This window comes from Anolis sagrei, chromosome 4 (genome assembly GCF_037176765.1).
Source record: "Anolis sagrei isolate rAnoSag1 chromosome 4, rAnoSag1.mat, whole genome shotgun sequence".
Taxonomy (NCBI): domain Eukaryota; kingdom Metazoa; phylum Chordata; class Lepidosauria; order Squamata; family Dactyloidae; genus Anolis; species Anolis sagrei.
Genome location: NC_090024.1, coordinates 212059172 through 212075711, shown reverse-complemented (window position 1 = coordinate 212075711; position 16540 = coordinate 212059172). Strand labels below are relative to the sequence as shown.

Below are 16540 nucleotides of genomic sequence, written 5' to 3'. Positions count from 1 at the left end.
CCATGGCTTGTTTTATTTTATTCCCAAATGCATATTGCTTTTACATACATTTATGGCTATTAGCTCTTAGCTGTATCTGTATCTATTAACTCTTGGCTATTAACTCTTAGCTATATCTGATACAGCTGTAGCTGTATCAGATACAGTGAAGACATCTGCCCTTGCGCTGTGCTACTCTGCTGCTGAGTATGCATACCCAGTGTGGAACACATCTCACCATGCTAAAACAGTAGATGTGGCTCTGAATGAGACATGCCGCATTATCACGGGGTGTCTGCGCCCTACACCACTGGAGAAATTACACTGCTTAGCCGGTATTGCACCACCTGACATCCGCCGGGAAGTAGCAGCCAACAGTGAAAGGACCAAGGCAGAGACATCTCCAGCTCATCCCGTTTGGGTATCAGCCAGCACGTCAACAACTTAAATCTAGAAATAGTTTTCTAAGATCTACAGAGACGCTCGCTGGAATACCTCAGCAAGCGAGAGTCCAAAAGTGGCAGGCTCAAACCCAGCACCTCAACCAATGGCTGATACCAAATGAGAGACTCCCTCCTGGGCACACAGAGGACTGGGCGACTTGGAAGGCACTGAACAGACTGCGCTCTGGCACCACGAGATGCAGAGCCAACCTTCAGAAATGGGGCTACAAAGTGGAATCCTCGACATGCAAGTGTGGAGAAGAGCAAACCACTGACCACCTGCTGCAATGCAACCTGAGCCCTGCTACATGCACAATGGAGGACCTTCTTGCAGCAACACCAGAAGCACTCCAAGTGGCCAGATACTGATCAAAGGACATTTAACCAACTACCAAACTCACAAGTTTTGTATTTGTCTGTTTGTTTGCTTTATTCTGTTAGAAATGTAATATAATGGACTGGTTGCTCTGACACGACAAATAAATAACTCTTAGCTACAATTCCATTGGTCACATAGTGCAGATCCTTATAGCTTACTAAGAACATATGTTATGGGACACTGGTGAGTGCTTATTGGAAGTATAAGATTGACAATACTCCCAAAGAATGCTAAAATAAGCAGGGAGGCAAAAGGTACTTTTTCAGTTGCCCATTACCTTCTCATCAAACCTTGTATTTAATTGACAATTTTAGCCACAATAAAACCTTTGGGTGGTTTCCTGATGTCTCTGTTACATACAGTGCTTTGGCTCCATCCTGGGTACAATGAGTGAAATAACTGGAAGTATACTGTAACCAATTTGCATTATAGTTAAAAATCATCTGTTCTAAATTGGCTGCTATATAGCCATGAGTGAAAATTGGAAGCAGATATGTTGCCAGATGATGTTGTACTTGATATTTTCAGATAGTGCTGCCTTAAGAGGTGGGCCATTACAAAACTGCTTGACTGAGGACTGAGACTTACCACTTGTATGCTGCATCCATTACCCTCCGCCCCACAGGTTTTTGAAACTGGCTATTTTTTCTGCTTGAAAGTAGTAAAATGGTAATTGTTGGAAGTCGTAGGGCTTTTGGTTACAATCTTGGATGATGCTGACAAATTTGGATCAATTTGGACATGATTTCCAGTTTGATTTTGGGACTTAAAAGATTTATAATAACGGCCAAGAAAAGCTATTTTGCATGTTCTTGTGCAAGACAGTGTCTTTGATACTTATCCATCTGCGACATTATTTGAGGCCAATTCAGAATCTGACACTGAATAGCTTATTTCATGTAAGGATCACCATGGGCATTACAGGAAATGGTCATCATAGATTTCCTGTTCCACACACTTTAACTGAATACTGTAAAAAAGGCCATCCTGCAATTTGGACTAAAAGTGTCATGAACATGTGAATGACACACCTTTACTTATCTGTTAACACCAGGAGCCCCCGGTGGCGCAGTGGGTTAAACCCCTGTGCCGGCAGGACTGAAGACCGACAGGTTGCAGGTTCGAATCCGGGGAGAGGTGGATGAGCTCCCTCTATCAGTTCCAGCTCCTCCTGCGGGGACATGAGAGAAGCCTCCCACAAGGATGATAAAAACATCAAATCATCAGGGCGTCCCCTGGGCAACGTCCTTGCAGACGGCCAATTCTCTCACACCAGAAGCAACTTGCAGTTTCTCAAGTCGCTCCTGACACGACAAAAAACAAACAAAAACACCAGGAATGATGTGCCCCCTGAACAGCTAAATGTATGGAGGTATTGGGAAATGGATGACAAACCCAGACTTTCAAACCAGGTAAGGCAGATATCCAGGGGTTTGGGCAGTTTGCTAATCTGGTGATGTACTTTCCTTGAACGATCATGTTCACTATTTGAAGATTCTCCTGGAGGTGTAGATGACATTAAAAGTCCAAGGTTGGTGTTTGCTGTGTTACATTATTGGGCTAACTGTGGCTCTAGATAACACAGCTCTTCTGGGTTACACCTGGTTTTTATCCTAACTTCTACTGCTCTGGCCTTAGAGCAGAGGCGTGAAACTAATATACATCAAGGGCCATAACAGCCTTAAGGTTGTCTTTAAAAGGCCATTGAATCAATGTATAGAGAACTTATGTATACAGAGGGCCAACTATAATTTTCCTACACAGTTGATACTTTTTGAAGTTTTTATCCAGTTTAGGTCCCCAGATGTTATTGAATAACTCCCATCATTTTTTATTATCTGCCATGTAGACTGGGGCTAATGGGAATTACACCCAACAGTGCTTGTGGTTCTGAGGTTGGGGATTTTAAAGTTGGACATCATATCCACAAGCCTTATGTTACTGTTTCACAGCTCCTATTAGCTTGTCATGTCTAATGATGAATACTGGAGTTTTACAGTCCATCATTTGGAGAGCCACATAAAATGACATGGTGGAATAAGATTGAGCCCGCAGACCTTGGTTTTGACACGTGCTTTGGAAGGAGAGAAGAGGCTAAGCATCAACTGGATTTAATCCTTTTATATAGTTGGGGCTATTCCATTTTCTGTATGTGTCATGTCATATCTAGATTGTAAAGCTGAAGGCAGAGAACTGTCAAAAAATTGTAAATGGCTGAGTCTTTGTGACTGAGGAAAGGCACAAATATTCTGTATACATAAAAATTCAAGTGCAGTGATGCACAAAATAAAGGAAAAGGTGAAGAAAATATATTGCGTAGCACATTTTTTTCTCCAGATAACCATTTTCTTCTAAACATATTCCTACTCCCACAATTTTCTAGAGAATAGTAAATTTAAACTTGGGCCAGTTCCATTAGCCTTAAGAACTTTAAGGCCCACATAAAGAGATATTTATTTATATCCCATTTTATCTCCCCCGAAGGGGACTTGTAGAAATGGAAACCAGATTCTAGAGAAGTACAAAATAAAGCACGGATGGGTTTATTACTAATGAATTTTTATCAATATAAATTATGCAGATTAGGAGAATTCATGCATCAGTGATGTTTAGGATGACTATTGCCTGGTCTCCTCCTAATGAAATTGTTCAGGAATAAGCCTCGTGACTTCTTTAAAAACAAAATTCTAAGGAAAAAGCACTACATTGCCATTCAACGAGTGCCACTAAATGTTTTGGATGATTGACAGCATAATGACCATATAAGAATATAGTAAGTTCTTGTTGCTTTTACACATGGACAAGAAGTGAGACCAGTCTACTCTACAATAGTTATCTGTCAAATAAAGCTATATCTCAATACAAGTATAGGAGACACTGATTTAATCTTATACAAGTCAAACTACATCTTATATAAAGGTTACAAGATTGTGCTAATATTTTGCTAATGTCGCTAAAGTGATTTGTTACATACAAGGGACTTCAGCACTAGATTCTACTTCAGTTGCATAAACTGCACCGGCAAGTCTAGTTTTAGATAACCCATAAAGACTAGGACTTTAGCTCTATACATTAAGCTTCCTTTTTGCCATCAGTATCAGAGTATGTCTCGTAATTTCATATTCAGCAGCCAGAGAATTGCAAAGTATGCAATTTTTTTCTAGAAACCAAACATTTATACGGCAACAGAAATTTCCCCCAACAAGTCAAAACTTCCTTTGTTAACTTTACTCAAAACTGAACCATACAAAATTAGAGAAGATCATTTTTATTAGATTATCAATACTGCCTCAAGATGGTGAGAAAAGAGCAAAGAAGTTACTTTTGGCAAGTTATAGTACAACATAGATGAAACATCCCCGATTTAAATTCAATGCTGGCTTGACATTGTATGACTTTTAGAAGCATTTTTGACCAATTAGGCTTTCACGTATTTTCAGAAACAAGCCACAGCCCATAATCTTTAAATAATGGAAGTGATTATGAAAAAAAATCTCCCTGCTGTCATTTTTTTTTTACAAAACCTACCTTCCACCCTGCAACAATTATTTATGCTGGGACACTACTTTAAGAAAATCAAAGGTGTAGCCTAATTCCTACAAAAAGAAGATCTTTTTCTGGTCTCTGCCATTTCTGTACAACCTTTCATGAAGTTTTAGACTTAAAATCCTTGCCTTATTTACTTGGTTTTTCGGCAGTTTCCTTCTGCAACAGAACAAGCCAGCTTTTACCCAATTCTAACATTAAAAAAAAAGACTTCTGGCCTGGCACACAAATGTTCCAACATTATTTTGAAAATAGAAGTTCCAGCCTTAATCTTGTGAGCTGGATCTTGAGCGTGAGCGAGATTTTGAATGAGATCGTGACCGTGACCTTGATGCGACGCTTTTGGGTGGAGACTCTGAACGGGCCTTCTCAGGTTGGAGCTGCTCTGGAGAATTGGAACGAGATCTGCTTCTTGACCTCGATTTAGATTTTGCTTCCCCTTTACCATTTTCTTTGGGTGATAGAGACACAGACCTAGATCTGCTGCGAGACTTCTCAGACTTCTCTTTGGATCTGCTGCGGGACTGTGAACCTCTGTCAGACTTCACCTCAGTCTTGCTCTTTGATCTAGACTTTCTACTTTTAGATCTTGAACGTGAACGATCTTTGCTCCGAGACCTAGATTTAGAGCTTTTCGGGGAAAATATCATTACTAATGGTAAAAAATACACATAAATATTAACAATTAAGATTACCAACTAATTTAGAAGCCAGTTAACTGCACTGTCCATATCACTGATAATTAAAATTTAAGCATAATTCCTGATTCTTACCGTGATCGGCTTTTGGAGGCACTACGAGATCTACTGCGGCTGCTCCTACGACTTCTGCTACGTGATCGTCGTCTAGAACGTGACCTGGAAAGAAAGTGTATTTCAGATATTTATGCATCCATCACAAGGCTATTTTTCTTTTTCTGTAAAGGACTGCCTTTTCTAAAGGTTTTTCGTAGCTGATAATACTATGCTCTAGTCCACATTGGTGATGATGCAATTAATTCTTTGAGCCAGCCAACTCCCACAGCCAGTGCCATAGGCCTTTTTTGGGGGGGGGGGGGGGGGGGATAGTGAGTTTTATATGCAATTTTAATTTTATTTATAGAGAATAATAATTTAAAAAACAGGAAAAACTCAGCCAACTATCAAGACCTCAAAATCAAATTGCAAAGGCTCTGGCATAAACCAGTACAGGTGGTCCCAGTGGTCACTGGTGCCGTGCCAAAAGATCTCAGCTGACATTTGGAAACAATAAACACTGACAAAATCATGATCTGTCAAACTGCAAAAGGCCACCTTACTTGGATCTGCACGCATGATTTGAAAATACATCACACAGCCCTTGACGCTTGGGAAATGTTCAAGTTGTGATTTTTTTATACGAAATCCAGCATACAGATCTTGTTTGCTGTGACATACTGTGTTTTGTGTCAATAAAATAAATAAATAATCATCATCATCTTTATTTATACCCTGCCACCATATCCCCAATGGGGACTCGGGGTGGCTAACATAAGGACAAAAGCCCCTTTAAAATACAATACAAAACAGTAAAATACAAAAAAACAAAATGCACCAGAAAATAAATTACAATAACAAAATGAAAAAATAAAGCAAATTCATACAATATGAAATCAAACAGGATGGGCAGGCCAAATGGACAGATAAAATGATGAAATCCTTTGTGAGGTAGGAATAGAAGATATGTAATTGATGTGAGCCCAGGAAAATAAAACAGTGGGGTATAAATAAAGAAATAGGTGTGGAGACTTCAAAGAATTGTATCTAATGTAATGACATTTAAAACTGAACATTGGAACTCCCCCTCCCCCTCCCAAATGGTGTTAGGCACTGCTACGTTTAGAAACCTTCAAATCATAGGGTTAGTCGAGGCTACATGGGTCATCCAACCCAACCCCCTGCAAAGCAGGAAAAGCACCCTGACAGTTGGCCACCCAGCCTCTGATTAAAAGCCTCCACCACACTGAGGCAGCGAGTTCCAGTGTTGAACGGCCAGGATGGTCTTCCCAATATTCTGGTGGAAACTCATTTATAGAATTTTAAAATTTGTCAACAGTATACCTTGATCGACTCCCAGAATAAGATCGTCTGTGGCTTGACCGTGGTTTGTCTTCGACCAGCCTGATCTTTCGTCCATTTATTTCAGTACCATCCAATTTGTCCAGAGCCCGCTTCATGTCAGAGTAAGACCGGAACTCAATGACTCCTTCGTTTGTGCGTTCTTTGTGAGCATCCGCATAAGTGACCTCACCAGCTTGCCTCATGAAATCCTTAGAATGAATAAAGGTGTTACTATACCAGTTTAAGACAAAACTCATCAGATTCAACAATTCCAACAAGTGCACTCTGAGGTTTAAGTGATAGTACAATGCATCAAATACTATATGTCACATTTTGTTGATTTAAGAAGGCTTGTTTTCTCAACCTACTTTCAAATCCTGCCAACTACAGCGACTGGAAAGGTTTTCAACAATTAATCTGAATTCAGTACGAACAGGTGGCCCATATTTATCTCTTCCTGATGTTCTTCGACTGCTGTATCCTCCACCTTTATCATACAAAGAAACAAAGTTAGTAATCTTATATTAGAACAAACAAAAGTTAGCTTACTTTAGTTTCAAATTGTATTTACAGGATTAGGACTTTAGTTTTCTAATCCTGCAACAAAATTTTCAATTTGCCACATTTTATATATTAAGGGCAAATTAAGGACTAAAATCCTACAAGACTGTGCTCCTAAACTCTGTTAGAGAGTGACTGCTCCTTTATTAGATTTACCTTGCTAAGTTTTATTTTACAGAACATTGTAAAATATAAAACTTAACTGATTACATGCATATCTACATTTTACAAAAAAATTACTAGTTTACACTAAGTACTTACATCACAGTATGAGGTATTTGGTGGTGGTTTGGCCACAACACACGCAAGGTAACAGTCACCTAGTTCAGTTTAACCAGTTTTGTCTAACCCTTGGAATCCTCACCATCACCCTGCGTCTAATGGCAAAAGGCTGCTGTCGTCATGGCTTCCGGTAAGGTCAGCCAAAGGGTCATAGGGCAAGGGTCACACAATGTATGGTAAAGCCATGGCCAATCAGGAAAGGCAGTCATCTTAGCCTCAGTGGACACAGCCTCAGCCCCACTGGTCACTTTTAAATTGAAACATCAAGGACTTGTTAAAAAGTTTGAATTGAACATGCAACAATTTTTAAAAAAACATACACATTTACAAGAAACCCCACTCCCACCGCTAGCAAACCACTGTTTACCTTACTGCTCTTAATCATCAAGTACAATTCAAGTGAAATGAATTTGATGCATCCCACAAAGATCTAACAAAATGGGTTGCACATCAGACACCTAATTATTTTCAATTCGGTCTCATCATTAAGCAGCCATGCCTTCAAAACTCTCCCCAGACACTCACAATTGAGATTCTGTAGGAATGTGTGGTTCAATATAGCCTCATCTGAAAAACAACTATAAGTGCCTTTTTTCTAACAGGCAGCTTTACAATATGCCAACACTTTCCCTATTAAATTTTGTGGTTGACGTTTGGTAGCACATATGCCAAGAATGTTCCAATTAAGAGCAGTGAGTTTTTAATATATATATATATATAAATTCCCATGTCCCTTCCCAATTCTCCCCCATGCTCTGGAGCCCCAGAAATTCCACTTTCCAGTGCAAGTTACATAGGGGGGCATCTAAGTTCTTAATAAATCCTTCTAGTGTAGAAGGCTAAAGGGGAAAAACTTAAACCCCCTTCAGTCTTCACAATCCACCCAGTACTACACCTCTCATAATCAGGTACCTATCCATGTTCCCTCTTTTCTCCCAAGGGGGGCTGCTCCTTTCCCTCCAACATCTTTGCCTAGGGAAACAAGCCACCTAAATTCATTCACCTGCCACCCTCTCCCCTTTCTCGCCTGAGCCACCTCCTCCCTCCCACCCTGCTTCCCATCCACGCCTCCAGAACAACACTCACTGCGGCTGCTGTAGCTATAGCCGTCCCTATCCCGACGGGGGCCACGGGCATGCTCCACAATCACCCGCTCCCCACACAGATCTTTGCCGTTCAGCTCGTAAACGGCATCCTCTGCATCCCGAGAGTCTTCAAACTCCACAAACCCATACCTAGGAAGAGAAATAACATTACTGCAACTATGCAAGAAATGCAATCTTACCCATCTCCCTACATGGATAACAGGCGTACTGTCAAGGGATTGAAATCATGGTAATCCTTCCACATTTGTCATTCTGACATTCACAGGCTTGATAACTCATGGATTTAATTGAAAAGCTTTGCTTTAGGTCCTTCAATGTGACTCTATGGTGCACTTTCTCTACTCACGCTGGAGGATTTGGAGATTTCTAAAGAGAAACTCTCCCTACTATGGTTGTCTAGGTCCTCCAGTGTGACTAACATTTAGTATCCAGAAGTTGACTACATAGTCAGGCTGGAACCAAGTGCAATATCATTTGAAAAAACTCCACATTAACATATATTGTTTTAAAATGTGCATTTTTAATTGTTTTACTGATAAGGCTTTTAAATTGATGTGTGCTTTGAATCTATCAACTCAGCTTTTGATATTTGTGAATTTGTTTACCCAATTGTGTTTTACTGTTTAGTTTTTAAAATTGTTTTGTATTATGTTATTATTGACATTACATGGATGCCTCCATTTTGTTGATTCTTCTTTTTTTACTGTATTTAATAAGTTGGAAGCCACTTTGGGCCCCTTCATGGTAGAAAGGAAGAATATAAATAAATATATATTATTATTATGACTGTTGGATTGTGTGATTTTAATATTTACATTGATGCTTTCAATTCAATGTTTTAATGATAAATGATGCCATGTTTTACAATTGAAAAATGTATGCTACTATCATTATGTTAGGATTCTGTATGTGAGGCATTAAATTTTGCCGTAATTATGTTGAAAACCACTTTGAGTCCCCCACTGAGTTGAGAAAACCAAGTGAAGTAAACAAGCAAATAAATGATAAATAAATATGTATGGTGGCGATGCTAAAGGCTTTCAATTCCACCTTCTCCCTCCTTTTCTGCCGTATTGCTCTTGTGATAAATCCTAGGATGCATCTACACCAGGCATGGGCAAACTTCAGCCCTTCGGGTGTTTTGGACTACAACTAACAAAAGATCTAACAAAATGTGTTGCACATTAGACACCTAATTATCTTCAATTTGGTCTCATCAGTAAGCAGCCATGCCTTCAAACCTCTCCCCAGACACTCACAATTGAATGTATTGTCGAAGGCTTTCATGGCCGGAAACACTGAGTTCTTGTGGGTCTTTTCGGGCTATATGGCCATGTTCTAGAGGCATTTCTCCTGACGTTTCGCCTGCATCTATGGCAAGCATCCTCAGAGGTGAGGTCACATTTGAGATTCTGTAGGAATGTGTGGTTCAATATAGCCTCATCTGAAAAACAACTATAGGTGCCTTTTTTCTACGGAATGATTGCGAGTTGTAGTTTTGTTAAGAGCTTTTGCTTTCTCTGCCAAAGAGTGCCAGTGCATCACGAAACTACAATTCCCAGGGTACCATAGCACTGAGCCGTAGCAGTTCAAGTGGCGTCAAATTGAACTAATTTTGAAAAGCCCGCCCTTTCGCCAGAGATCTAATCAACTGAGCTCTGCCTGTTTACAGTTCGCTCGCAGTCTCCCGCGCAAGTCCCCGGATGTTCAGCCTGCGCGCGAGGACAATGGGGGCCGAGGCCCGTTGAAGCCGGCCGCCATTTTGAGGCGCCACGCGGCGGGCGCGAGGCCTTGATTGACAGCCCCGCCGGAGAGAGAGGAGGAGGGGGGCTATGATCCCGCCGCTCCCCAAGCATTCCCTTCGGACCAAGTCGCCCCCCTGCTCGGCCTCCCTCCTCACCCGTTTTTTAAGTCCACTTCGAGCAAGCGGCCGTAGCCGCTGAAGAAGCGCTGGAGGTCCTTCTCCCGCACATGGTAGCTTAAGCGGCCGATATAGACGCGCGGCATCTCCGCGACCTAGAAAAGGAGAGAGGAAAAGGGAAGGGGAAGGAGAGAGGAGGAAAGGCGGAAGGTCCCCAAAATCAGGGGGGACAAAAATAAGAGCGTGGTGGGTTCGCGCTCCTCGGGCACTAATGGCGGCCGGCTCCGCGCAGACGTTTATATCGGTGGGCGGGGCGTGCGTCACTCGCCTCACCGCGCGTCATGACGTCACAAGGGAGCCCGCTGGAGAACGTGAAGAGGTTGCGCATGCGTAGAACTCCCCAGCACGCTTTTCTCGTATTCTGGCTGGGAGAGGAAAAGAAAAAAAATCCTAGAGTGGTTTGTCTACATACGGGGATTTTTGATGGAAGACTATTGGCGAACTCTAGGCAGGCTTTGCCGAGTTATCAAGGCCTCTGAGAAAAGCTCATATTTCACACAGCATCATTCTACACAAGGCCGGGTGTTTTGGACTTCATCTCCCATCATTCCTAACACCCTGTTTGGATTTGTGGGAGTTGAAGTCTAAAACACCTGGAGGGCTGAAATTTGCCCATGCCTGTTCTACACTGTTGTTAATGCACTTTGACATCACTTTTGCTTCCATGGCTGGATGTTATGAAATTCTGGGAATTTAGCTCTTTTAGCCTTCTCTGCCAAAGACTGCTGGTGCCCCACCAAAGCACAGATCCCAAAATTGCACAGCATTGAGCCATGCATTCAGTTTGATTCCAGCCTTCTCGGTGGTGGCCCCTCACCTCTGGAACACCCTTCCTAGAGAAACAAGACAGGACCCATCCCTCCCCTCTTTTCGTAAGAGCTTGAAGACCTGGTGGTTTAAACAAGCCCTTGAGAACGACTAGTTCTAGCTCAGCCCCAGATATTGTTGAATATGGCCATATCTTTTTCTACTACTTATCCAGGTCACCTCCTCCTTTTAGGCCCAGGAAACGAACAGCCATAAACTATACCTATTATTGTTGTTGCCTGCTATAGTATTGCACCTAATTTCCCGGGCCCTCCAGAAATTGCACTAGATTTGGCCCAGCCTTTCAAATTGCCTTGAACAGGCAGGCTTATTTTAAATATATATGTGCTATTGTGATTTTTTTCCCTTCATATATTGCTTTGTTAATTTTATGTTTTTGTTTTTTACTCTGTATGTAAACTGCTCTGGGTCTCGTCGGGGAGATAGAGCGGTATATAAATAAAGTTTTGTTGTTGTTGTATTTTACAGTGTAGAACAGGCTGGAAGGCTGTTAGGAATTGTGGGAGTTGAAGTCCAAAACACCTGTAGGGCTGAAGTTTGCCCATGGCTGGTGTAGAGATTAACTCAGTTTTGCTCACACAGCAGCTAAACATTTTTTTTACATTATTCCCACCCTGCTTTCCCTCCAAAGCTGGGCAAAAGTATGATAGCTGGGACCCTATGCTGGTTGCACAACACAGGTCTGAATTAATGAGGGGAACATGTGTGCAAGACAGCGCAGCGAATGAGGTGGGAGTGAGAGGAGTCTCCCCAGAAAATCTTAGAGACTGCATGGATTCCTAAGGGAAGATGCGGTCACAAAGATTGCCAGGTCCCAAACCATTTAGAGCATTATAGGTCATAACCTCCACCTTGAATTGGGATCAGAGACTTATCAACAGTCAGTAGAGCTGTTTAAACAGGGGGGTTGACTGTTCAAGTTACCTGTCCAAATGCATCTCCCCTTATGAGCCAACTAGAGCTTCAAGATCTGATGGGGAGGCACTGCTCTCGGTCCCACCCCCTTCGCAAGCACAATTGGTGGGAACAAGAGACAGGGCCTTCCCATTGGCGGCCCCCCTACTGTGGAAGTCCCTCCCCAGCAACATCAGGCAGGCCCCATCCCTTCTAGTCTTCAGAAAAATGTTGGAAGGCTGTTAGGAATTGTGGGAGTTGAAGTCTAAAACACCTGTAGGGTCAAAGTTTGCCCATGGCTGGTGTAGAGATTAACTCAGTTTTGTTCACACAGCAGCTAAACTTTTTTTAAAACATAATTCCCACCCTGCTTTCCATCCAAAGCTGGGCAAAAGTATGATAGCTGGGAACTTATGCTGATTGCACAACACAAGTATGAATTAATGAGGGGAAGACGTGCGCAAGACAGCAGAGCGAGTGAGAGATGCATCTGCGTCAGAGTCATGACAACATTGCTCGCCAGAAAGGGTGAGAGGTAAAATTTCTATCCCATTTACCGTCTTTGTAAGCCACTATCATTTAACATTAAACAACTCTTACATTACTTCACCCTTATCCTCTCCTACCTGAGTTAAATTACTTCACTGCTATCCTGTTGCAGCTGCATCTCTCACTCGCTCTGCTGTCTCGCGCACGTCTTCCCATTAATTCTGAGTTGCGTTGTGCAACTAGTGTAGCGTAGGGTCCCAGCTATCATACTTTTGCCCAAAGCTGGAATTCAGGGTGACCTGAAAAGTAAAATACAAAGAGATATAACGGAAAACATACACAATGTTATCATTCAAATGTTATTACTAAAATATTTCTAGGATTAATTTTTTAAACATTAACCCTGATACTCAACCTGTACTTGACAAGAGGCCAATATTAGGACATGATATTGAAAAATAAGAACATTTTCCCATTGTCAAGGTGGTCACACAACGCTGCGTTATGATACTCTTCTGTTATTTAAGTTATATGTCGAACATAACAGACAGTAGGATGGGACTAGAAGGAAGCAGGCACAAAAACAGAAGAATCATCAGCAATTTACGATATGTAAGTGGCCTCATATTGCTTGCAGAAAATAGCAAGGAATAGGAGTGACTAATGACGAAAGTTATGGAAGAAAATGCAAATTGATTTAGACATTTTCATCAGCATCATCTGAGGCCCCTTCCACACAGCTGAATAAATTTCCATATTATCTGGGATATATGGCAGTGTGGGCTCGGGTAACCCAGTTCAAAGCAGATATTGTGGGATTTTCTGCCTTAATATTCTGGATTATACACCTGTGTGGAACAAACCTTAGATTCATAGAATATACAGTATATTTATTTTATTAAAATCTCTTAACAAGAAGAGTTTTCTAAATTCCTATGACAGTAAACATGCAAGAGGCTAGGCATTTTTAAGAGTAAAATATAACATGATATATTGTTGTTTGTTGTTTTATTCGTTCAGTTGTTTCTGACTCTTTGTAACCTCATGGACCAGTCCACACCAGAGTTCCCTGTTGGCTGTCATCACCCTCAGCTCCTTCAAGTTCATCAGTCACTTCAACACCACTTGAACTGCCATGGTTCAATATTATGGGTCTGTTTAGCTTGGAGAAAAGAAGGCTGAGAGGGGACATGATAGCCATGTTTAAATATTTGAAAGGATGTCACACTGAGGTGGGAGCAAGCTTGTTTTCTGCTTCTCTGGAGACCAGGACACAGAACAATGGATTCAAATTGCTGGGGAGAAAGATTGCATCTAATAATTAGGATGAACTTCCTGACAGTAAGAGCTGTTTGGCAGTGGAATATGCTGCTTAAAAACCTTCTTCTCTCGGGGCTTTTATGGAGAGGCTGGACAGCCATCTGTCAGGAGTGCTTTGATTGTGTATTCTTGCATGGCAGGGGATTGGACTGGATGATCCTTGTAGTTTCTTCCACCTCTATGATCCTATGAATCATGGGAGTTGCAGTTTGACAAGGTCACTAGGCCTCTTTGCTAAAGAGTGCCGGTGTCTTATCAAACTACATCTCTCATGATTCCACAGCATTGCACCATGGCAGTCAAATTGCATTAATTCTACAGTGTAGATGTACCCCACAACTCCCAACCCCATAACCTCCTTAAAATTTTAGCTATAGGGGTCAGAAAAGTAAGGGAGCTATCTACCTGCTTATTTAGTAATTTAAAACTTAGGTGGGATTCTTTGAAAAGTGAAACAAGTAAGATTAAAAACAGTCCATCCAATATATTTGTAATAGCAAAACACTGGCATTCCATCCAACTTGGTCACCATCAAAAGGAGGGAAGAAAGAATTTCCAAGCCTTTTTCTTTTAATTCAAGAGTTGTGTCTGGAGAGTGACAAGCTTTCTGCCTTCTCCGCACTTGTGGCTCTGGCTCTGCTGCAAAGTCCTTAGCTCTAATATCACCATCATTAGACAACCATTAGACCATATTTTCAACTTCTGGCTGCAATATGGGAATGATGATAGTGGTGGCTTACTTACAGGGCTAAGGATTATTGAAATGATGTACGTGGAGTACTTTGGCTACTTGAAATGTGCTACATAAATGCTAAGTAGTATTATGCCTATCTCATGGGAGCAGCCTTGCCGAAAGCAAACCATACTGTAACACTAATGCATACGTGGAGTGACGGTATAAAGAATTTTCTATGTCATATATTCTCCAAGGCTGAGCCTTGGAGAAGGGAAATTTTGTAGATGTAATGAGGAGTAAGATACATGGGTCACAGAGCAGAAGGGTGGGGAGTTCCTTTCCCCCCTGTATTTTAATTCCTCAGAATGGGATTAATTTCTAGTGGGAGGCTTGTATATCGTCTTCCACTATGGAGACGAGAGTAATAGCAAAAATGTTTGGTCAGGAGATTTTGAGTACAGTCTGCCCCACCACATTCCCAGGGATTAGGGTCACAGGACACTCTATGAAAGTGAAAAACCGTGAATACAAAAATGGCTATATTTTTACCCGAGAGAACATTTCTCTAGGAATTTCTACGTCCTCCTATATGACACTATGGCCAGCCTCTGCTAGAACCGACCACAGAATTTCTAGGCAACTTCTTTTTAGGAATCCCTTGTTCCCTAGCATGATTCTGTGATCAACTTCCTAGAGATAACATTTAAATAAAATCTGGCAATAACCAAATTTGCAAATGTCAAACTTGCAAACATGGTAGTTTGACTACAGCAATGGGCATGTTATTAGCATCCTCGGCATATGAGAAGGAGACTGGCATTTCTCTGGTGGTTTTGAAGTACAGCTGATAGCAGGCACTAGCATTTTAGCCTATTTGGCATCCTTGTCTTGTAAAATCCTTGTCTTATAAAATCTAATCTGACCGGCTGAGTAAAGACTAGAGTGCTAGTGGCAAGCCTGGTACTGGAAGGTCCTGGTTTGAGTCCTTGACTTCAGTGGTAAGAGTTGTTGACAGCTTGATGTGGAACATTAAGGTATCAACATTGGTTGGAAAATGATTTTTTTTAAAGGTAATCCAACTATTTACTTCCTCCCATGCCAATACTAGTGATTTTGAATACATATGAAAAATTGTGATTGTAGCCACTAAGCAACAGCTGAGCAAAGTGTTTCCATGCATGTAATTTTTATGTACCTTTCCTAGAGATTATGGCTGTTGAAGGTTTTTCTGCAACCCCCCTTCCCGGGTACTTTCAACCTCTCCTTATCTCTATCCTGGTATTAAAATGCATATGTCATTATCTGCCTTGGGCATGCTGCTTCATTTTGAAAATATGCAGCTCCCCTGGGTCTCTCTGTTTTTGTGTTGGTAACATTCAACACTTTCCTTTCCGAGAAAACATTAAAAGAATCTACTTTCTTAATACCCTTCAATTTGCAAGTTTTATACTTACGTTCCTGATGCTTCACGGCAAATCTCCTCTGTGTATTAACTTCACTTTAAAAAGCCACCAGAGATTCCTACAATTGCTACCTAAACCTCATAATGTGACTCCTGTCTCCCTGCTAATCAGTAACAGTCTAATTGCTGAGCTTCCTCTGGAGAAGCAAAACCCGTGATTGGATTTTGCAAAGCAAAATATGCTCATTTTGTGTCACACATCACAGGGAATGAGCAATTTACTAGCCTCAGGAGGTTTTACCAATAATCTAGATTAATGCTGCACTATGAGTAAGAAACACTTTCATTTATGGACTTGGTATATTTTCTGTATCACTTCTTGGTTATACACAATTGGTAGGAGCCAGACATTGGCAGTCTATTTGGATCATAAACTCAGATTTTTTTCATATTATTATTCTTATTGCCCTCTAATCCATGCTTACTGCTGTGGACAAAGCCGGACTGATTCAAACATATTTGGTATGTTGGAAACAACAGTACTTAGTTTGGTAAACTTAGTCTAAAAGTGATGAATCTATAAAATGTGTGGCCTTTTGCTTCACTTTTAAATGAGGGGAAATGACAGCAGGACAT

General features: G+C 41.2%; 1 protein-coding gene across 1 annotated transcript; it reads right to left on the bottom strand.

The window, feature by feature from the left end:
* Positions 1-4053: 4053 nt before the first annotated feature.
* Positions 4054-10543, bottom strand: SRSF6 (serine and arginine rich splicing factor 6). Its single transcript, XM_060772287.2, has 6 exons — positions 10275-10543; positions 8355-8503; positions 6794-6912; positions 6426-6634; positions 5121-5204; positions 4054-4977 (listed from the first exon to the last, which is right to left on the bottom strand). The coding sequence occupies exons 1-6, from the start codon at positions 10379-10381 to the stop codon at positions 4614-4616; spliced, it is 1032 nt and encodes a 343-aa protein (XP_060628270.2). The 5' UTR covers positions 10382-10543; the 3' UTR covers positions 4054-4613.
* Positions 10544-16540: the final 5997 nt, after the last annotated feature.

What these genes read in the sequence shown, in the direction of transcription:
- SRSF6 (XM_060772287.2), bottom strand. Translation starts at nt 10,381, where the DNA reads ATGCCGCGCGTCTATATCGGCCGCTTAAGCTACCATGTGCGGGAGAAG. An exon ending in GAAGTGGACTTAAAAAACGG is followed by an intron (nt 8,504 to 10,274) that starts GTGAGGAGGGAG and finishes TTCTCTTCCTAG; the next exon opens with GTATGGGTTTGTGGAGTTTG. An exon ending in GCCTCCAAAAGCCGATCACG is followed by an intron (nt 4,978 to 5,120) that starts GTAAGAATCAGG and finishes TTCCCCGAAAAG; the next exon opens with CTCTAAATCTAGGTCTCGGA.